General features: G+C 39.2%; 1 protein-coding gene across 1 annotated transcript in view; it reads left to right on the top strand.

The window, feature by feature from the left end:
- Positions 1–18,999, top strand: part of STX7 (syntaxin 7) — a 30,650-nt gene extending 11,651 nt beyond the window's left edge. The window contains exons 3-10 of the mRNA XM_032184884.1: positions 8,004–8,073; positions 9,532–9,622; positions 11,330–11,467; positions 12,169–12,221; positions 12,969–13,059; positions 14,356–14,428; positions 15,306–15,388; positions 17,579–18,999. Coding sequence (XP_032040775.1) covers positions 8,004–8,073; positions 9,532–9,622; positions 11,330–11,467; positions 12,169–12,221; positions 12,969–13,059; positions 14,356–14,428; positions 15,306–15,388; positions 17,579–17,671 — 692 coding nt within the window. The 3' untranslated portion in view covers positions 17,672–18,999. The remainder of the gene's footprint in view (positions 1–8,003; positions 8,074–9,531; positions 9,623–11,329; positions 11,468–12,168; positions 12,222–12,968; positions 13,060–14,355; positions 14,429–15,305; positions 15,389–17,578) is intronic.
- Positions 19,000–22,666: the final 3,667 nt, after the last annotated feature.

Genomic DNA, 22,666 nt, shown 5'->3' with positions numbered 1-22,666 from the left:
ATGAAGCCTCACAGTTCTTTTAGAAGCAAACCATCTCTGAAAACTTTAAGCATGAATTGTGTGTCTGCTGTTCCTAGAGGCTTTGTTCGGTGTAAAGTAGCTTTTATATTTGTAGTATGCCTAACAGATTTGTTTATGGATTTGGAGAGTTTTTTTGTTGTTCTACGTTTTGTCTTGTTTGTTAAAACATGATGGCTCTGTGGGGAAAATGGCATATGAAACTGTGCCTTATGTGGATGACTGCACAAGAGGGAGAGGGATTTATTTATGTTGGTAGCAGAATAGAGGAAAAAATGGATCTTCCATGTAGACCCCAGAGCACTATTTGTGTCAGTGCGTGCAGAAAAGGCAGAATTTGCCTTGTCCTGCATTGTTTTGCTGTGCCGTAGCTGACTAGTTTAGGGAAGGTGGGGAAGAAAGATCTCTGTAAATTAAGCCATTTTAATTTGGAAGTGATTTAAATAGGGATTGTAAAATCACTGTGCAGTTGCAAACAGCACTATGATCGGTGGAGACATTTGCAATTTTGTCTGAGCAACTGTTGCTCCAGCAGGTCAGTGTCTTTCTGGTGCTGGGCTCCTCATGCTCCTTCCTATCCCTTGACAGTCCATTTTCAGAGCCTCTCTAAGGTAGTTAAAATACTTCATCCAGTTCAATTCTGTTGGATTTTCCTCCTTTGTGGGCAAGAAAAGAGGAGAATGCATGGCAGTTTGGTTATCCAGAGAGCCCTCTATCAAATGTCCCATAAAGCTGGTGTGCAATATGCTGCCCATCTGTAAGGGCTGTGAATAAACCCAGGGCCGTGGTTGGCTGTAATTGTCCCCTTGAGTGACAGGTATTTCCCTGTGCTGGCCAGGCGGTGATGTTGCGTGTCCCAGCTTCCTTGTCAATGCCTGAGTAAGCTTCCTGTGTTAATGGCCTGAGCTCTTAATGAACAAGCTTTCTTTGCCTAGGTGGGTTGGGGTTATGGTGTTTGTGCAGCTATTGGACGCTGCAGAATAGCGCATCACTTACAAAACATAAATTATTCTTTAGAGAAAAGTTCAGACTTCGGGGTTTCAGGGAGTTTCCAGGGAGAATTTAGGCTATGAATACTAAGTGATTGCAGCTTGGTTTAATGACTTCCCCTCAGCTGAGCTGTAATGATTGATCACATGGTCAAATATTGTTTACCCAAAAACGTGCATTTAGTGTGCTTTACACCCACATTAGGAGAACAGGCATTACTTCAATCCCACTTGACGGTTTCTTTGTAAGACTGTTGGAAATGCTGGTACTCTACATGAAATGATTACAGTTCAACTGAAAGAACTGAAGGCAGATCCTCAACTCCAGACACCGCTACTTACATGTATGTTTCTGGTCACTTGGGGGCATGATTTTATTTAAAAATGTGAGAAGCTAATAAAACCTAAGAGGAAAGAGTAGAAGACTTAGTGTTTTCTCACTCTTTTGTACCAATCAAGTCCTCAGTCCTTAGAGCTCTGAGGACAATCTTCATTCCATCCCTCATTTGATTAGATAAATACTTCAGGTACTGTTCCTCTGCACTGATGTATTACTCTGTTTTAAAATAATCAGTGTGATACATTCAGTTAAGACAGAATTAGATAAATAACTTGAAATCAAATTGCTGACTTTTAGATAATTGCAATTAAGTGTGCTCTTGGAGCAGGTGGGTTAGTTTTTATTAGGTTAGGGTTTTTTTGGCTTTAATTACTGTTGAACTCTTACTCATGGGCAAAGTAGGGTTAGCAAGATGTATGGCACAGGAGTGTTGGTTTACTTGAAATCTTCAGTGAACGTGAACTGCACTAATAGTTCTAAAGAGGTACTTCTGCTCATTGCAGCAAACTCCAATATGCTGATTTTATTGCAACTACACCAGGCTGTTTGTTATATGCAACAGGGTTTATAAAAGATCAGTCCACGAATGTTTTTGCGGTATCTGTCCTTAGCCAAGTAGTTTCAGTCAAAGCACAGAAGGAAAACACATTGAATTGGATTTGAATAAATTGAGGAAGTCTGTCACCCCCAAGCAAAAGCTAAACAATTTGTAGTGGTGTCATTTTTACAATTAATTCTCCTGTTCCAATAATGTGCTCTGAAGTGACTCTGGAATTGATTGGATTCCACGCAGTCTGCAACCGGGTGTGCTGTTTGTTGACTCCCTTGGTCGACTGGAAACGAGTAGGTAACTTCTTCATAGTTACCCAGCCACTGGTGTTGTGTGTAAGATCTTTGACAATGCATTTCTGAAAGGTAAGCGTGCTGCTGTTGTACACCGTGCTTATTTGCCCCGTGAAGCCGTAGCTGAGCCAGAGCCTCATGTGGAGCAGACTTTCCCTTTTGTGTGTACGAAGGAGTGCTTTGCTGATCCTGTTTATTCTCTTTGGGCTCAGGAGCTAGAATAATAACTAAAAATCAGTGACCTTAAATCTCTACTGATAGTTTCAGTCCTTCTGAATTTAGATCTATGAACTCTCTGCACTGACTAAAACCCAATCTGCCCCTTTTTTAGTAAAAGACAGCGGCAGGGGGGTGACCCCTCACTGTTACAGCTCACATTCAGGAGCAGCTGTAGGTGCTGGCTGAAACAGCGCTCCTTCTTCCTGTGACGGGTCCTAGGCGTTGCTGTTCTGCAGTGCAGATTTCGTTGTACCTGCCCTGCCTGCTTGGCTGGTTGTTGTCCTCTTTGTAGGCTGATACCTGGTGTTTGCTGCTCGTGATTTTTCCGTGCATGCCCAGTGGGCGCTGCACATCCTGTGGAATCATTAGGCAGTAGCTTTATTAAATCCGGCAATGTGGTTGTTCAGGCTTGGACTGTAGCACTTAGGGAAATTGCTGCTCCATGGCTACAATGCAGTGGTGTGTGATCCAAATAAGAAGTGAGTTTCAGGCTGCGAAGTGGTAATAAGCAGCACTTATTAAGTAATTTTTTTCCCCCAGTTCTACGTTTCTGTGTTGTGGCTTCCTTTTAAGGATTCTGTGGGCTGTGTTGATACACCTCACTTCTCAGCTGTGAAGCTGCAACAAGATGAAGATGTTCACAGTCAACTGAGGGTTTTGAAGTTTAGTTTTCTAAATGCTAGACTGAGTAACATAAAACTGAATAGGAAAGTGGCTGATCATAGGTAAGTTGGGAAGGCATCTCTCCTGTAGTTGGAGTTATTGGTTAGTGCTCCTCAGGAGCACTAGGGACCATCTAGGGATCACCAGGAACTCAGGACCATCCTCAGCGTCCCTTGTCTCATGCTAGAGATGAGTGTAGTGCTTGGACATCTCTCAGTCTTACCAAAGAAGGTGGGTGACCTGCTGTCCTCTCATCATTCCCCTCTCAGTGGATGAAGGCCTTTACAACGTTAGGATTTTACTCAAGGATTTTTTTTTTTATATTTTTTTTTCCTTCTGCAAGAATACACTGGTGTTACAGCCTGCCTAGTGATGGTTAGTTCTCAGCTGGGGATAGTTGCATTTGCTCCTATATTGATAGAGGCAAGAAGTTGTCTACATTTTGATCTTTGTTTTATTTATTTATTTTTATTTCAAGTTGAAACTTCCTATGTGATTTTAAACATTATCACATTCAAGCAGCAGAACAATCAATTATGTGGGTTAACTTGGAGTAATGGAAAAGATTTTGCAGAGCCATCTGAAAAATAAGGGAAGGCAAGGAGAAAGGAGGTAAGACTTTCTTCTTCCCCAGCCAGCTAAAAGTCAGCGGTTAGTCAAGTATGGTGTGTGATCCAATATTTGAAATACGTTTTATCTATGGAATAAATACCATGTGTTGCAAATCTGTCAGGAGCATGCTTCTCAAATAATCCTACCTTTACAAAAAATAAAAATAAAAATAAAAATATACATACATATTTCCACTGTAAATCTCAATACCCCTGCAATTCACATAGGGAAAATGAAGCAGCATTCCTATTCTTTTCTGTGCCCTTTTTTATTCTCTTCACCTGGAGGAAGAGCTTCCGCTGCATATAAATGGAACCACTGTTTGGCCTAGTAAAAGTAAACACGAGCTGGCTCTGAAGTAATTTTCTCCATAGGAATTCAGGTTAGGTCTTAATTGTTCCTCTGGCTCATCATTAACCATGGCTGACCTGTTCCTGAGCATGTGACTGCTCAGAGTGGCCGAGTACCTCTCAACAGGTAATTGTTACGTTTTAGGAAGTACAGGTAAGGAATGCTGGAAGAGGAATGAAAAATCTTACTAATATAGTATTGCTACTTTCTAATACCTCAATGTGAGGTGGAAAGATTGCTTCCTTTGGCAGGTGAGATGGCAATTGCTTGGAGAAAATGCATTTGGATCAAGTGGTGTTGTGCAGCCTGCTTCCTGCAGGACTTCCCGGTTTCGGTGGCTTGCTGCCAACCTGGGCTGACAAGGTGCTGCTCCCCCTGGGGTTGCTGTGTGAGCTCTGAAAGAACCACTGGGCGTCCCTCCATGCCAACACCTACCTCGACCTTCAGCGCAGGGCTGGCCGCAGTCTTTAGCCTGCCTCTGACGACTTCTGAAAAAATGACTGTGTGCACACAGCGTGTGTGCTTCTGCAGCTCCAGAGCAAAGTCCAGCAGCTACTTCTGCATATGCAAGGAGCACGAGCTAAGGCATCAAGCTTTGCACTGGAATGGATTCAAGTTGTGTGCAAGATCCATTCAGGCTCTGTCATGGGATTGGTAGTGCCCAGAAGGGCAGAAAGGACCTCTGGTAGAAAGATTTACTCCTGTTTGACTACAAGTTCCTGGTCGTTGCCACAAGGTGTGGGAAGCTGGAACAATCAGGGAGTAGGGAAAGAAAAACACCTTGAGGGATGAGGTCACCTAGGAGCCAGTCAAAACTGTGCTTGTATCTTTAGTTTCTGATGATTATCAGTGTATTTGTGTATATAAGGCCCTATGGCCTTATGGTTTAGGCCTGTGTTTCAGCTCTCAGGGACACCTGAGTGTCAGAGCCGATGAAATGAGAGGCACCTAAGGAGCAGCTGGGTGCTTTGCCACCCTGAATTCCCTGCACAGGGGCAAAAAGCTGGTTAAACAAGGAAGGCATTATGAATGCTGTGATCAGGGGTGAAGCTGGAAATTTAGGGGCCTCTGATTTACAAAAAGTACTGCTAAGTTTCCAGCAGTTTCACTTTTCCTCTTCAGTGCCAAGGCCATCTCGGTACTTGCTTCCGAAACAGAACAGCAGAGGTGTTTCTGGCTTCCAGGAGGAGAGGCTGTGGCTACCACGCTTTCCTGCTGAGGAAGGGAAGGGATGGTGACTTTTACCTGAAAGTTCTGAAGCTAGTTCTTGCTTAAAATCAAATTCTCCTAAGATCACCGTGTGTATGTCTGAAGGAACAAGATGCTTCACCTCTATGATCCAGGTGGCACTGTCTTAATCTATTTCAAATTCGTTTTTTATCAATAAATTTGTACGAGTTCATGTGTCCAGACAAATGTCTGTGGTTTAGGCAGTTTTACAGTTATATCTATAATGTATGAAATGTCAAAGTGAGAATTAGCTACAGTAAGAAATCTGTAATAACAAAATCTATAAGACAATATAAGAAAAACTACAGTGTATGCAGGCTTAAAAACTTATTTCTTATATTAATGTGAAGGAGTACAAAGGATGGATTTCTTTACCTTGTAAACCTGCAGGTGTGTACTGTAAATTTTGCAGGAAGGTTAGGTCAGCTTTGCTTTCTATATTCTACTTTCCCTACCAACTTGTTTAGTGGCCATACAACACGACAAGCTTTTGGCTTTCTTACGAAGACAGTGTCAAGACTGCTGCTGAAGACTTGGCAAAAGTTTACTTTACCTTTTTTTCTGTAGGCTTACTTGTATAAGCAGTGTTTCATGTTTCAAAGTGCTGTATAGTTCCCATGATTGAAAAGTTGAAAAAGAAATGTTCTTTGTTTTCTTTCTAAATAATATCCTTGTGAAAGGTTAAGGAGGAAAATCCTAAATTAAAGGAAGCCCAGAAAAATTGGTGTCAGTTCAGTCCTTGATATGTACATTCTTTTATTTTATTTTTCCCGGACAAATTACAAAGCCTGTTAGCACTTGGTTATTTTGATGTTTCTTGATGCTGCTTACAGGATTCTTGGTAAAAAACGTGTTTTAATTTTGTGCTGAATTCTTGAATCACGAGACCTGAACCGGGATGAACTTCCCCCTGCCTAGAACCGTGTAGTGTCCAGCCAAGTGCTGGCTTTTAATTTCCTCTCAATCATCTACTTGTGTTCATTTTCAGAAATAGGGTAAATATCTAATTAAGCTGATATGAAAATATCTTAAATGCAGGCTTTCTTTCAGAGCATTTCTCAGGTGTGAGCCCTTCTTTTAAAACAAATTTCACTTTTCCATTTGTAGTTAAATACCTCTAGGTGGCAGTAAAATACGCTACTCTTTCTGTCTGCAAAAATTGATGTTAGGACAGTGCTTGCAGGTGGTTTTTACGCCGTGTGTAAACACAACCAGACTGAGCCCTTGAATCGTAGGGGAGAATGTCTTTGATCAAATACAACTGAAAGCAAACTACTCTCTAAGCTTACAGATGCTAAAGCTTATCACTGAATTCAAAAGATAAGCGGACAGTCACATTTTTTAAATTTTAAACAATGTATTATACTTAACATAAAAAGAAAGCTTAGTCAAAATACTTAACGTAAAAAGAAAGCTTAATTAGTCAAAACAGCTGTTTACCAGTACACGTGGCCACTGGTGCCTGTTTGGGCTCAATTCTGCACAATGCTTTGTGCAGAAGCATTGATGTCCAGGAGGCTGCACAGAGCTTCCTTGCCCCAGCAGGTACCAGGGAGAAACTGATTCCTGGTGGTAGGTTTTGACTGTAGAAAGCATTCAAGAATTTTCACTTATGTTTTGGTGGTTTTCAGTTCAACAACAGTGAAAACTGTGTGAAACCCATCTTACACTGCGGTTTCTCTGATTAAATTTTAGTTGTGTCCTCTCAATTTCCCCCAAAGACTTCTGTCTTGAAATACTTGATTTTAAACTCATATAGAACTTGACTACCAACTTCCCCATTATGTTTGTATCTTTATTACCTGGATGTGCACAGTGGTAGAGGTGTACCAGTCTGCCTGGAAAGCACCACAGAAATACAAGGAAGACAAGTCTGATCCAAACTGTGGATGAGCAAAAATAAGTTATTTGGTATATGTATTCTCTCTTTTTGGAGTATATGAGGGTGTTAAGCCAAGATAGAGCACACTGAGAATTTTGATTTTGTAGTGTGATAAAAACTCAATGTCCTGAAGTGACTGCCCACTTTCCCCCTGGCTTTTTCATGTGAGAGTAAATTTAGTAACCTGAAAAAATGGCTTAGACGTAGCATTCCTTCTGTAGTTCAAAACTAATGCATTGGATGAAATACACTTAAAAATCACAAGTGGTTTATATCCCACATCTAAAAATGTAAGTACATATCGAGAACAATGATCTCAAAATTAAACTTTCAACCTGGATACCTTATTTACTTTTTTTTTTTTTTTTTTTTTTAAAGTGTGGTAGGCTTGTGAATGCTTTGTTGCTACCTCTTCATTGATGCACTGGTTCTGAATTACTTGTTTGTACAGTGGTGTCTTATGAGTCTTTAATTTGGCTTTCCAAAATGACATGCATAAAATATGATTAAACTAGAAAAGAATTGTGCTACTTATTTACAAAATTATAACTAAAACGCCTGATTTATACTAACTGCATTAAAACTGCTGACCTTTACATTGCCTATTTCTACCTAGACAGTTGAATATATTCCCTTCCTTTGTAAGAAACCCTAGGCTTTGTTTTTGACTTGGCACAAATATTTACTAGCTGTTCTGGGACTTCTTAGTGGAATCTTTTTAGTAGGTTTTAAAAAGAAGTCTTGAATATCAGTTTCTGTCAACTGTTATTGTTTTAGAACCATTAAGCAAAAATGCATAAAAATAAGTTGGAAATTTATGTGCACCATTAAAATTTCTCTTCCTCTTCACAAACAGCTGCTGAAATACAGAGGATACTACATCAGCTCGGGACACCACAAGACACACATGAGTTGAGGCAACAGCTGTGAGTACTTCACATAAAAACATTTAATTTCATTGCATTGTAAACAATCTCCTGGAAGGTGATCAGGTGTTTTTTTTTGTTAGGCAGAGTGCTTGATCTCACTGAGAAAATTGAGTATAGAGAAATATTTGAAATTTAAATGTTGAGAAGCCTTTTCTTTTTTCTTTAAATTAATTTTGGATAGCCTTTGTACACTAGTCAGGTGGCTTACCCGTGTACACTGCCTGCAGTACCAAAACATGTACAAAGCTTATTCTGTATGTCAGCAAAGGAAAAGCAGCAGGACCAGAAAGCAATATCACTGTTGAAAAAGCAAGCGCTCCCCCAAACCTCCACCCCACTCCACAGCCAGCTCTTCAAATCTGTCTATATCAGTTTCACAAGGTGACGTATTCATTTTTTGTGGGCTTTTTTTGAGATACAGTACTGGTGGAGAAAGGGGAATGTCTTTGTAATAAGGAAAGTTACAGTAAGAAATGATACTGTAGAATAAAAAAATAAAAAAAAAAAAAAGAAAAAAAGAAATAAAACTGAAGCACAGATGCTGTGCTTTATACTTCAGTCACCTAAAAGTGGGCTTTCATGAATATGCCAGTCAGCTGCTCTCTACTTCTCAGCTCAGTCTAACAAACTAGTATGATTTTTTTTTTTAATCGACCTCCTTTACCACATTAATCTCAGCATCATAAATGCAAGTAAATGATGTGTTGTGCAAACCCTGTGGGTGAGAAAGTTGGCAGTCTTCAGTGTGGCTAACGCTGCACTGTGGCCATTGAATAGTAGGAGGAAGTGTGTATTGGACTGAAGGCATTGCATTCATTTTGTGTGAACAGCCAAATTGCTTCGTGGTAGCCTGAGTTCAGGGTTCATAACATTAGCCAGGTACAACCCACAGTGGATGCCCTACTGGGGACTGAATCAACATACACAGTTTGTGCAGTAACCAGGCAGGATCTAGACACAATTTCACAACTAAAAATGCTAGCAAATGTTTGAAGGATTCTTTCCAATCCGTCCATGAAGGTAACGTGTGCTAAGTTTCCTTGAGTTTTCATATGTCACTTCTTCACTTTTCTGAACACTTGGCCTTTCCTTTCATGTGCTTTCAAATTATTGACAGCCTCAGATAGACAGTGGGAGAGCATATTTCATGTTTAGATGCTCACAATAACTGGGACCTTGTTGTTACATGTTAGAGTAACAATCAAGAAACCTTTAAAAAAAAAAAAAAAAAGAACAGTGAAGAAAGTGAGCAATTGTACTGTCAAACCAAGAAACATTCCTTCAGCATCTGTCTCACCTGGAATCTGTGGTGATCTATTGTCACACGCAGTGAAGAGCAGAATAAAATGGCTTCATGTACTTCAGTGAACAGTTACTTCCACGGTTTCTGAGAACTGGTGAAATTCAGACAGATTTAACCAGCAGCCTCTAATGAAACTTTGCATTTGGTTTTAGGCAACAAAAGCAGCAGTACACAAACCAGCTTGCCAAAGAAACTGACAAATACATCAAAGAGTTTGGATCTTTGCCTGCAACAAGTGAACAGGTATAAAAACAAAGAGCATGGCTTGTTTGACTATCATGTTGGCTTATGTAGAGTATTTGAGTGACTTCAGGCTTTCAAAGCAGTGTTTAGCTGGTCATGACATTTGCAAAACAGAGACAATCACAACACAAGTATTTTTGTTGCAGCCCAGACTTGTTCAAAAGTTGTTTTTAAGTATCAGGAATGAGGTAGTTTCACTGAAAGGATAGGAATCAAGACCGTGCATTGTGCCTATGATTTTTGGTAGCTGGCCACTTAGTAATCTGTAGCAGTGATGCCAGCTCTGACTCACTGGGTGCTCTGAATGCTTCCAGTGGCAAGGAGTTGTTGCTTGCCATAACTGTGAGGCAGGTGGGCGGATACATTTGCACACCATCCAAATAATTTGTGCACAAATGATTTCTGCCCTTTATATCTCAGATCAGCATAGATGTTATGCCTTGTCCATGGGCTTTTCCTTTCTTAGGGTGAATGGGCAGAAGGTGTTACTAAACCAATTTCTGCAGTCTTTAAGCTGCTTCTTTCCCAGGTCTGTGTGAAATTCAGGCAGGAGATTATCTCTGAAAAGGCACGCTCCTGTTAGCACACTCCTGACTACCATCCTTTGTTTCTTATTGTAAAGAAATCCATAGCTTAAATAAGGGAAGACCAACAGGATCCCAGAAAACATAGATGCAGATTATTGTCACTAAACCAACTTGCTTAGTCTGTGACTTGTTATCAAGGAGCCTTTAGGAAAATGAATTGTCCCAAAACTGTTTTCAAATGGTAGATTGTGTTCTGTGCGTGTTCTGCCTGTCAAGTTGTGAACTTCTGATGGTTTTATAACTTGGTTTTAGTATTAACCTCTAGTTCAGGCATAGAGGTTTTATGCTTTAAGACATTTAATTTTTATGCTTTATGGCATTTTCAGGCTTTATGCTCTGTCTTGAAACTGAAAAGTTGGCAGTGGGATGTTTTACTCCTTTTATCATGAGTGCTTTCATTGAAGATAACTCAATGAAATACATAGATGTTGGGTTGATGAATGGAAAGTTAAGGCCTCTTACAAATTTGGAAGGAAGGGTTGGTGTGATGTATGTATTTAGGGAAATTGAGGCTGTCTGGAATGCCCTGTGTTCCTTTTCCCTCCCTGACATCTTCCTCAGAAGAACAAAACTAGAAGTTAGAACATGTATCTTTGGAACAGTTTTTAAGGACTTATAAGGGAGTGTGAACCCACTTCAGTATGCCATTCAATACACGTTTCCAGTGTTTATGTAAAACAGGTGTGTAGTGCTCTGCCCTTGCCCTTTTTTCTTTTTTGTACCCTTGCCTCCATTCAGTCTGTTCTGCATATTTTAGAATTCACAGTATGAAAATATTTCACACTTAATGACTGAGTTAATTTAATAATTGAGAGATAATAAGGAAGGTAGAAGGTTTCCCTGTATCAGCATATGGAGTACTGTATGACCTGTCCCTGCCCATGTCCAGCTGTTAAATGAAACTACATCATGGGTTTACTCTTTAAATGGCTTAAATTGTGGCAGAGTTGCATGCTTCCAGAGGGAAGGAAGGTTTGTCCATGAAAATGGTTTTGTAGGCAGCATTCCCTAATACCCATTTAGGAAAAAGAGTCTGTAACTTAGCATTGAACAGCCTGCAAATGGCAGAGTTCTGAAAAGCCTGAGCTCATTTGACTTTGTAAAACTTTCTCTCATCTAGCGTCAAAGAAAAATACAGAAAGATCGTCTTGTGGGGGAATTCACCACAGCACTAACAAATTTCCAAAGGCTGCAAAGGCAAGCTGCTGAGAAAGAAAAAGACTTTGTAGCCAGAGTAAGAGCCAGCTCGAGGGTATCTGTAAGTATTGGGAAATATGCTATTATGCTCTGTTTACGGTGGTGTTGGTGGTGTTCAGTGTCAAACTTGGCTCTGTAATGCTTTTTACAAGGGCTCATATTTGACTGCAGATACTGCAGAACATGTGCAATATAAGCGTAGTGGCTTTCGTTGCTTACTTCTATGCATAGCTAAGTTACATATTTCATTTTATAGTAAAGGCTGAATTGCATTGAAATGATAACTTCTGAAATTTTTAACTTTTTCCTTGTCTTTATCACATAAAAGCAAGGACTGCCCCTATGTTTGTACATTAGCCTTGCAGTAGATCTTGAAATACTTTTGCTGGACATTTAGATATCAGGACTTTTCCTACCAGGAAGAACCACCTGCTGGATCTCTATGCAGTATTGATGTGAAGAAGTGTTGAGAAGCTGAGATATTCCTTGTTAGCATATCAATTTTGCCCTTTTACTATGTACCAAATACATGCTGCTGTAGTTGTAAATTTTAACAGGCATTTAGTGAGCTGAATGTTTTTGCTTGTACTTCAGTTTTATGCATGCATAAAGCAAAATTGGGCAATGAACATGTTAAATCGTGTTTCAGTTTGTAGTTGACTTATAAATCTTGTAATATTTTCTCATTGTCGAAATGCTGACAGTGCTCCTTTCAGGTCCATAATGTTTTTACTTTTTTTTTTTTTCATACACCAATTGTAGGGCGGTGCTCCTGAAGACAACTACAAAGAAGGAACACTTGTCTCTTGGGACACGTAAGCTGAATTTAAGCCTTAACCTAATTCAAATTAATAAATGGCCTGCAGGGAAGAGTTGCTGACTTTCTGATCAGTCGCCTTTTTCAGGAGGGAGTAGGAATAGGTTGGTTTTTAGTCAGGGGCTTTCTTCCACAGGGCAAGTGTGGAGAAGTCTTCTCGTTGGGATAGGTGGGAAGAAAAACAAGCAGTTCCCATTATCTTCCACTCCCACCCCCTTTTTTTTCTTTTTTTTTCTCCAAGCTTCAGTTTCAAACATCTCCTTAGGCTTCCCCAAGTCCATGTCTGGGCTTTGGGACACCCAAACTTAGGAAAGCACAGTCTGTGAATAGAGTACAACTGTTAAGTTTTGGTTGATCACGTGGGATCTCCTGTTGCTTTCATACTCTACAAGAACTACACGGCAGTCTCAGATTCTGTTGGTGTTGGTCATCTTATTTTTGCCTAAAATGGATTTAAACTCTGCACTTCGTAATTCAGATGAAACTTTGTCCTTGCATTCATGCTTGGAATTTCCAATGAGCTAGCTCTATGCTATGTGCAAATTTGCTACAGCAGCAGCTTCCTCTATCAAAGATGTGATTGTTAGACCTTCCCTGTTGGCGAGGCATGCAAGGCTAAAAAAGTGTGTTTTGTTAACTGATAAAGTTGGTGCAGTATGTATTTGCCTGTCATCTTATTCTTCTTATTCTGAGTTATTTCTCATGGTGACTTCTGGGTTTGTTTGGTTGGTTTTTGTTTTGACAGTCAACCTCAAGCACAAGTGCAAGATGAAGAAATCACAGAAGATGACCTCCGTCTTATTGAGGAGAGGGAATCTTCCATTAGGCAGCTAGAGGTAAGTGTAAGTGGTTTTACAGCAGATCTCAGAATATGCTTTAAAAACAAAACAAAATAAAAACAGTTTTATACTGGTATAAGCATTAATTGCAGGCATAAATAAATCCTTGGGGAATTGGGGTTGGGGACTGTTTATGGGTATTTTTTTTCTTCAAATCTACAAATACTGTCTTTTATATGGTATGTGAAATGTGCATTAGAAATCTACTGTAGAAAAGCCAGGTTTTGATACTGTGCCTAACCTCAGTGGTTCAGTTGATGATTAAAATGTGATTGTTTGTTTATGAGGAAAAGGATTATTGCTGTTGTGTATTGTTGTTGTTTTTTAAACTATAAGTGAAGCAAAGCTGTGCCTTTCTATCCAGTTATTCCCAATGTGTTGTTCATCATCATTTTCTAAGTTTTTTTGTTCATTTGTACTTTGAACACTTCTGTAAACAGTTGTGCTACTTCATTCAAACTTTTAATTAAGGGCTCATCCAAAAATTAAAAAAAAAAAAAAAAAAAAAATAGCATCAAGTTGTAATGTACACCAATTGTCATGCGTGCTGAAATAATGACATCAAGAGACTTCCGTGAAGATAAAAGGAACTTTTCTAGGTGACCTGGAATGCACATCTCTAGTCTTAACAGCAAAGATGCTGTAACTGGGATTTATCAAGACATACAAATCTCCATTCTGTTCTAAAAATAAACTTTGTGATAATCTCTCCCTTGCCATTCATATAAATATATATCAGTCATTAGTTGAGAAGAGATTGCACAGTGGCAAGTTGACATTTATGAATTCATTGTAACCAGATGGCAATAGGTTAATGTCACATGCTTACAGTGTCCTGATTTCATGGCATAGAGGCAATTTCTATAAATTGTGGTGCTTATGACATTTGTGTGTATTTAATGGGTATACTAAAGCTAATGCAAAAAAAAAAAACACAATGCATATGCTTTTATACCAGTTTAATCAAAATGAATCTATTAAGCCAAGCTGGCATGTACCTGTTCTTTCAGTTAATCTGAGACAAACCTGTGTGTAGATGAGCCCACAGCAGAGAGATCCTCTTTGTGAAGTGATATGAAGTATTCTTTGTGCACGGTCATCTTCAGTTGGTTTAATTATTATAAACGTTGACTCATAATACAAAAAGTCTTCCAAATAAGTACTATTTTTTTTTTCCCATTTAGAGTAAAGAACCTTGGGCACATATTCAGGAGGAAAAGGAACAGCATTTTTATCTAGACCTACAGAGATCTTGTTTTATGGTATGACAATTAATGTGATGTTTCCTTTCAGGCTGATATTATGGACATCAATGAAATTTTCAAAGACTTAGGAATGATGATTCATGAGCAAGGTGATGTGATAGGTAAGTCCAATTCAAATATTCTCTGAAGAGTTGTTATTCTCTGTCTCTGGGAAGCAGCAGTGTAGTACATTCTTTTGCTGGAAAAATTCCTGTAATGTAAAGGTTAATGCTAAAGCAAATCAGGTGCAACCTAATAATGGGTAGACTGGCTGAGGTGATGGGGGATCAACTTTAAAAAGTTTTTTTTAAAACAGTTTAAATGCATGGTTAATTATGTCTTTTTTAAATGTGTATAAGGAGTGTTTAGTTTTTGGAATTGTGTGTTCATGAAATTAGAATTTGTGGGGGGAATTTTAGTGTGTTGACTAGTGATCTGCAGCTTCAGCAAAAATTCCTGCTTTACACTCCAGGCAGAAAAGCTTATTCTTTTAAATAAATGTGATTGTAAAATTTGTTTTCTGAGTTTGCTGCTAAGCCATGCTGTTTTCTAAACCCAGAATACATTTGCTGGGCATTTTCTGTCACCTTATCCCATAGTATTTTTAAGATCCCCTCCTTTTTTTTTTTTTTTTTTTTTTTTTTTGAGTAGAGGTTAGAAGTCAGTAGCAAGTTGGATGACAGAAAAGTACTGAAAGTTTTTCTTCTGGTAGTTTTCCAAGTCTCAGCCTAGCTTGTAGAACAGGGGGCTCTTACTCAGATGAATTCAACCTGGGCGTTTCAGAAATGAACTCAGGCGTAAATATAAGAAAGGCCAACTTCCATAGTGGAAAAAACTTTGGATTTTGGATTTTTGGATTAAAAATGTGGATATTGAAGAAATGGGCATTTGGGGGGTGGAGGCAGCTGTGACATGTGCTCTCAAGTTTATTTCAGCATTCCAAACCTTTGACTGGGATATGACTAACAAAAATTTGAAATCTTTTCTTTTAAAATATAGACAGCATAGAAGCCAATGTGGAAAATGCAGATGTACATGTGCAACAAGCAAACCAGCAGCTGTCAAGAGCAGCAAACTACCAGGTAATGTAGTTTGAACTACATCGGTTAGAACTACCAACGGCTGGTTCTGTTTAACTGTTCTTTCTCAATTGTCACAATTTAAACTTAATTTTGCAGTTCAGAATTTGATTTTCATTTTCCTCAAAGCTCTCCTGAAGGTGTTTGTTAGACTGTGATGGTATTGCTAGGTCACTGAAACAAAAGTCAGTGACCTGAAAGTTTGGGTTTCCTGTGAAATTAGCTAGGTTGTTTCAGAACACCTGGAATTTTACTGTTATTTAAAAACAAGCAAACAAAATCCTTTAACAACTCAATAAGGAAGAAGATCCTTCATGTGGGGAATGAGTCTCTAAAGGTCAATGGAGGAGTAGAGCAGTCCTCTGAAGAGGCTGCCAGCTAGCATTAATTTTTGCTGTATAAAATCTTCTTGAAGCTGTGTATGTCCTGATTCTGTTAATTGCTATGGTGATGCTACAAAAAGCATTTCAAAAAAAAAAGTTTGAGAGTTTGAAAAGCCCCTTTGAAAAGACCTTTTAATGTGACTTCTTTCTAACATTTTTGGCACTTGTTACTAATAAGATTATTTCAAGTAAATCTTCCCTCTTTAGTCAAAGTTAGTCCTTAGATGATTTTATTATTATTATTATTATTATTATTATTATTATTAATCCTCTTGTGTGTTAGCAGTAGCTAGGACAGTACATTGATGACAAAATGTCTGAAGGATTGCTTGCAGATCTCTGGGAGAAAGAAGGATTCACATCCTTGAATTGTATTCCAGGTGGCAGTAATTGGCACAATGCATCATTGTGTGTGACTGGTGGCTCTTCTGATAATGACAAAATTCATAAAGAAAAAAAAAAAATAGTAGCAGTCAAAATTTTCTGTGGAAAGTGTTAGCTTTGGGATTGAAATTGAAAATTAAAACTTTGTGCTAATGTACCTCGAAGAGGAAAGGATGAACTTCTTTTGACCTGAAAGGAAGGTTATCAAGGCTTTTGACAAGCTTTTGTCACATGGGAGAACTGGCTTGGGTTTGAAAGAATTGTGTAGTATGCTTAGGATTTGAACATTACAAGGTGTACAAGGAAGTAAGATCTCCATGTCTTTATTTCACTACCTTGACTAAGTAGTGTTACAGGGAAAAATGCTTTCCTTCTATGCAGTGTTGGTAAGAGGTGGTCTCCAGGATGGAAAAGAAACCAGGAGTGTAAGAGTTGTAGGGAGAGAATCTGGCAGCAGATGAGGAAAGGAGGGGACACTAACAAAGGGCTGAGTTCTAACAAGTTAAATAATTAAACAACTGAGGGGAAGAAATCTTAGGCTGACAATGGGAGAAGTGGTAGCAACACAGCAAGATTAGCAGAAGAGAACAGATAACTAAGAAACTTAGTAGTCTGCGTGGTACTGGGCAGAGAAGTTGCTACTCCAGTGAAAAACCGGCACAGTTTTTTTTCTGCAGGAAAAACAACAAAAAAGCAGACATAAAGCTCTGCTAAAAACAAGGAGCAGAGCCTGGCTTTGCTTCTGGGGCTGTGACCTAGAATCCCAAGATTTGTTATCATCCCTTGGCTACTAGCAAAAGCTTGCAAAACCCACTAGTAAAGTATTCTAATTAATTTCTTGCTGCTTCAGATAAAGGATGATAACCTACTCCTGGTCCTGGCTGCTCTGGAATCTCAAGCTATATGCTGTGTGGGAGATGAAAGTTTTGACAGAAAGTTTTGGATGTGCCTAAAACTTACTCTATATTGTAATGACATCTCTGTAGTTGAGTCTCTTACTCACAACTTTTTTTTTGAGCAGTTTGAACCTAAGAAACCTCACAAAAACAACTTTTAAATAACTGTGAATAGAAGCAAAGTCAATCGTGTGAAAGTCTAAAACTGCAGTCCTTTGTCCCCTTCTTTATATACATTTATACTCTTTTAATATTTGTTATAGAAGGCCATTTCTGCCTCCTCCTGCAGATGGATTGTCCATTTTCTTCTGTACAAGGCCACCTGTTTTCACACATTTTCTTTCCCAAGTGTTATAATTATAAATGTTCATTGTCTAAGTTACTGCATTCTCTTTGCTTAGTTTGTTACTTATGCCAGAAAACACTATTGAAATCATTTTCCTGAATAGCAGCAGGACCATAAAGACATTTGAGTTGTTTTCTAATACTGTAGTGCAGTTTTCAATCAACTTTCTTTTCTCTATTTACAGCAAAGATCTCGAAAGAAGATGTGCATCCTCATTAGTATACTTGCTGTTGGAGCATTGATTCTTGTAATTGGCCTATATTTTTCTCTAAAATAAGTATCTGGAGAAGGTGTTGTAATTGATATTTAAATTATGAAAGGAAATTTCTGCAGTCATGGTTTGCTGATTGTGTAGCTAAGTAAAATAATGGTTCTTCTGTACTTCATCACACTTATTTTTATAAGACTTTGTTTTAACCCGAGAAGTAATGTTCTCAGTTCTACTGTCCATATAACTACCTGCCCTCTTGGATGTGAGTGCTGTCTTACCAGTAAAACCAGTCAGCGCCATAAACTGTTCCGTTAACTTGAAAACCTCTTAAAGTTTAAGAGGTTTTTATCAAAATCCTGGTAACTTGTATAGAAGGAAGGTGGGGGAGGAGTGGATTATCTTTGAGATATTGCTAAATGTTGCTGCCAAAACAAACTCCTGAATTGTTGCTTGAGGCAACTAATTCACAACTCAGAATTTAGTTTTAAGCTAGTAATGTCCATCTTTTTTTCTGTTCCATCTCACCTACCTGCCCATTTGATATGGGTGGTTCAAAAACAAAATGTGGGTTGCTGAAGTTGATGTGATCTCCCTTTTTAACTGAAGCCTTCAAATTAAGCCTTCAGTTTGCCTCTAACCTTTCAGATGCTTCATATATCTCTGTATTCAACATTAAGTGTGGTTAAGCCTGGAAGCCTTCTGCAAAGGTAGGTAGGGTGGATGATGTGATTCTTTGGTTTTCTTGTTTCAGTTTTTGCATTAAAAATAAAGTTTTATGTGCATACGCCTGATATCTTTGCATCTGAAGTGTGTATCAATGAGCTTGGCTAGATGAAAATAAGTTCTAGTCTGTGAGTTCTTTAATTTACTGGGAAGAATAGAAATTCCCAGCTTCCTAACTGCACTTGAATGTTACTGTTCTGAAACTGTCAGGATTCAGTTTCCATGAACAGATCTGATGTTGTGTGAGGTCTTCCATACAGATGAAGAAAAGATTACAAATTAAATTCCAAGTTCAATGGTCATATTTAAATATAATTTCTTAATCAGTTGAACTTACTCAAACTGCTTAAGAAGTGTGATGCTTATAGCCTTTAATATGACCTTTTTCCTTTTGTGCCATTTTGTACTAATATATTAAAAATGTAACTGAACACTTTTTTCTGCCAATTGATCTATTTGCATTTTTAATTGACATTGATGAACTAATCTGAAAAGTGTACAGATGAAAAAATTGATTTGTATTTTATCAAGTTCTTGTACACTCGACCGATAGAGAAAGCACTGTTTACATAGTGAACTATGAAATGTTGTTTGGGAACAATCTAACTGTAAGCGTAAATAGACTTCGGAATTGTAACTGTGCAACCAAAATAAAGGTCTTTTAAAGAGTACATTTTTCTAGTAGCTCCTTTTTTCAGAATCTGTCTTTACAAGCATTTTGTCTTCAATGTTATCTCTTGACAACTCGAGAGAATTCCAGCTCTTCTGCTGTTCCTGTGATACTCTTCACTTAGAAATAGAAATGGGTCTTGCCTCCCCACCTCTGTGACCCCAGCATTAGGGAAGGATGCTTGCTCTATATGGCTGCTGACACGGGTGTTAAGTTATCCTTTGGCACAGCATGAAGCTTTGGAGGGACAGGAATCCATAATCTGGGAAGAAGACTTGTGCTGCTGTTCTTGGATCCCAAAAGCAAGGGAGGAAAAATAAGTCCTGTGGACCTGTGGTCTACTTAACGTGGAAAACACCTCTGAGACTGAACGGGGAATTTAATTTTCATGTAAGTTGCAGTATGGACATGGGTTGTGGTCCCAGCTGCTGTACTTGTGTGGCTGCCTTTGTGCTAAGAGTGAGGCGAGGACTCTACGTACCTTTGAGTAACCATCAGATATGGTTTGGGGCACTGGCAGCCGTGGCAATGCTAGCAGTAGTTGTGCTGATGCCTTTCTTTGGTTCCAGGCCCCACTGGTCTGAACTAGAAGAGCAGTCAGCACTTTGAATAGCTTCCTTACTAGTGAAGTAAAACTGACTTTGGAAGTTTCTTGGCCTTAATGTTTAACAGTCTTTATGCTACTACAAACAGCTGCAGGGAAGAATAGCCTGATCCTACTTGCCCAGGAGATCCTTTCCTCTATGGCAAAATGTGATGCTTCTGTCAGTGACTGTTTGAACACACTGACGTACTTGGTGAGGAAATGCAGCACTTCAGCAGCAGTTCTTCAGCTCTGACTCCTGGCAGATCTGCTCACATTTTGCAAATTGTGTTTATCCAGCAGTAAGCGACTGGAAAGCAGAATAGACAATGCTTAAGGTTTCACCCAGTAGGAGCCACGCAGGATGGGACAGCAGTTTTGAGTCACAGAGATTGTGAGTTGCACAGCATTGCATTTCTCATATCCATGCTGTGTTCTTGCTCTTCTGTGTTTGATTTGTCTGAATGTCTTTATTGTCATGTGCAGTGGGTGCTTTATTTTCAGATAAATTGTGCCTGATCTGTTCAGCTGCTCTCCTGTCTTAGCAGTTTAGGCACTGTCAGGGAGAAGAGAGCGCTGCTGCAAACTGCGGTGCGTGTCTTGCTTGCTTCATTCAACGCCTCCTACTCATAAAGACAGCTTATTGGGTGGGTGTCCCTCCCTGACACACTCCTCAAGAGAAAAGCCTTCCTTTCTTCAGTTCTGGTGGAGGGGGAGCACTGGAGGCCCTTACTTCTGGAATTGATGCAAGGCAGGCTAGACTGCTGCTGCCTCTGCTGCTGCTGTGCTGAACAAGGCAGGAGGTAGGGGGGAAGCCAGCACAGTAGTGTTCACACGCAGGCTCCTGTATCTGATGGAAAGAGAAGCCCACAAGGCCTTAATTGCTCATTAAGAAGCTTGGTGCTCTTAATTTTCAGTCTTCTTTAGGCAGAAAGCGTTATGGTGGTGCGTGTTTGGTTGTTTTTTGTTTGTTTGTTTGTTTGTTTTTTTTTGCTTAGCATGCCCATCTTGGGAGGCATAAGTATTCATTTTTAAGTTACTCATAACGGAGCTCCTCTCTTGTCTTTTCCCTCTTGTGCATACTTGCTCTCATCTATACAAAATGCAATTTCCAAGTATTTAAAAAAAAGTGTTGATACCTGTTAAAAATCTAGTAAAACATCTGGATACAACATGTATGAGTCAATGTTTTTAGAACAAAGATTTTGGCTGTTCCAAATTATCCATCAATATCTGTCAGATTAGCAAGGCCAAAGAAATGCAATCAAAGCACTCTTCATTTTGCTGAAGGAACCTGGTAAGAATAGTTCCTTTGTAGTTATCTAAACCACACACCAGGGGTGCCTTTCTGTTCTTTCCTGCTTTTCTAAAGGACTGGAAATCACAGGGGCAGACAGCTTTGTAAAGGCTTTCTATTTTTTTTTTTTTTGTTGTTGTTTTGTGGTTTTCTTGTTTGTTTTCCTGTACCTTCCCCCTTGGAAATCATTCTTGATAATCAACAGGGTACACAATATTGCCAAACTATATCCAAGAGCCTTCTTAGGTCACCCTCACGTCCACTGTGCATAGTCAGCAAATGTTTGATGTCAGAGATAAAGGTGGATTTTGGGCATCCAAAATAGTTTGAAACCACAAAACAATATTTAATCTTGGGAAGAAAAGGGTCAAGAGATAGGGCAAAGGGATAAAAGTGCATTATCTGTCAGCAGATGTTAGAAAGACCAAATGCTCTTTGTAGCTGATCACTGTTTGGGGCTGTTTCAAGGACTGGTTGTGCTGCTCAGAGTCATGTTTGGAAAAGACTTGCTTTGCTTCTTAGCCCTGGTTGAACCTGTTGGGTGCTTTCAGGAGCAGAAGGTTAGTGAGAGAGGAAAGAGCAGAGACCTCTTGTTTTGCCGTACATCAACATTTGATGACTTTGTTTCTTAGGATACCTGCAGTGGTAAGTGATGCTTAAGAGAATAGCATGCAGCTTTCCTTTCAGTTTGCAATTAAGTCCAAGCATCTCACGCAAAGCTGTTTTGGAGTGAGGAGTAATTATTCTCTGATGAGGTGCCCACCTGCAGAGCTGCTCTTGGTGCTATTGCAATGTACAATTTCAAGAGTAAATACCTGAAAATGATCAGCTTTCAGGCACCTTTGTCCTTGTACGTGTCTCCCTCTGACGTTGCTCCTAAAGCTGCAGTAATTTCTAGAACCGAAGGATTCGCTTAGTTCTTTGCGTGCCCTGAACACATTGGGTGATCAAGGAAGCCAAGTGTTTGCATAATAGTAAGGGACTCTACAAACCCAGAAATAACCAGAAAAAAGTTACATAATATTCATTTTTGAAAGATGTGTTGTATTCACTCAAGTAGAACATCATGAGAGCACTAAATGATGCCATAACTTGATATTTATACAATTGCTGGTGTACTTTTCCTACAGGGGATTTGAATGTCTAGGCTTGAACACAGCTGCAGTGATTTTGCTCCTGTTCCAAATGCTACTTGGAAAGTAGCAAGCGCAAGGGAAAATATCACACTTACTGATATTTGTAAGAATACTCTGAACAATGTTTGCTCTTTAATAATCATGTCTTTGTCCAGAAATACAGTGCTTTTCTGCTACTACTGATATTTTTCTGATTTAAGAAAAAAATAGATTAAAAGGCTTGTTAGCACAAGATAATAAATCAGATTGCAGCTTTGTTTTTATTATTATAACATTTTTAAACATGTCTTGCAAAAAGAGGGAGAGAGGGGAATAAATTGCTAGCAGCATGATTCATTTTTTCTTCCCCCCACACCCTCAATGTTTTTCAAGGTTCATCCTGGACTGGTTTATGAAGAAGTTTTCCTTTATTCAATGTTTAAGCAGAAGATATTTGCTCTTTGGCGATACAGACTGAAGCTTGAAGAATAATCCTGTAGTAACAAGGGTGGGAAGGAGCAGGCAAACCGAGTAATCCAAGAAGTCTGAATGATAATACTCCTCCTTGCCTTTACTCAAAAACCTGCTGAAGCTACTGCAATTGCCAAGCTTATGAGAGGCTTCACCTCTACTCAAGACCCACGGTGAGTGCCTCAGCTGCAACTGCAGGTGC

This window comes from Aythya fuligula, chromosome 3, assembly GCF_009819795.1.
Source record: "Aythya fuligula isolate bAytFul2 chromosome 3, bAytFul2.pri, whole genome shotgun sequence".
Taxonomy (NCBI): Eukaryota; Metazoa; Chordata; class Aves; order Anseriformes; family Anatidae; genus Aythya; species Aythya fuligula.
Note: the sequence above shows the minus strand (reverse complement) of the source record. Positions and strands in the feature narration are given on the sequence as shown.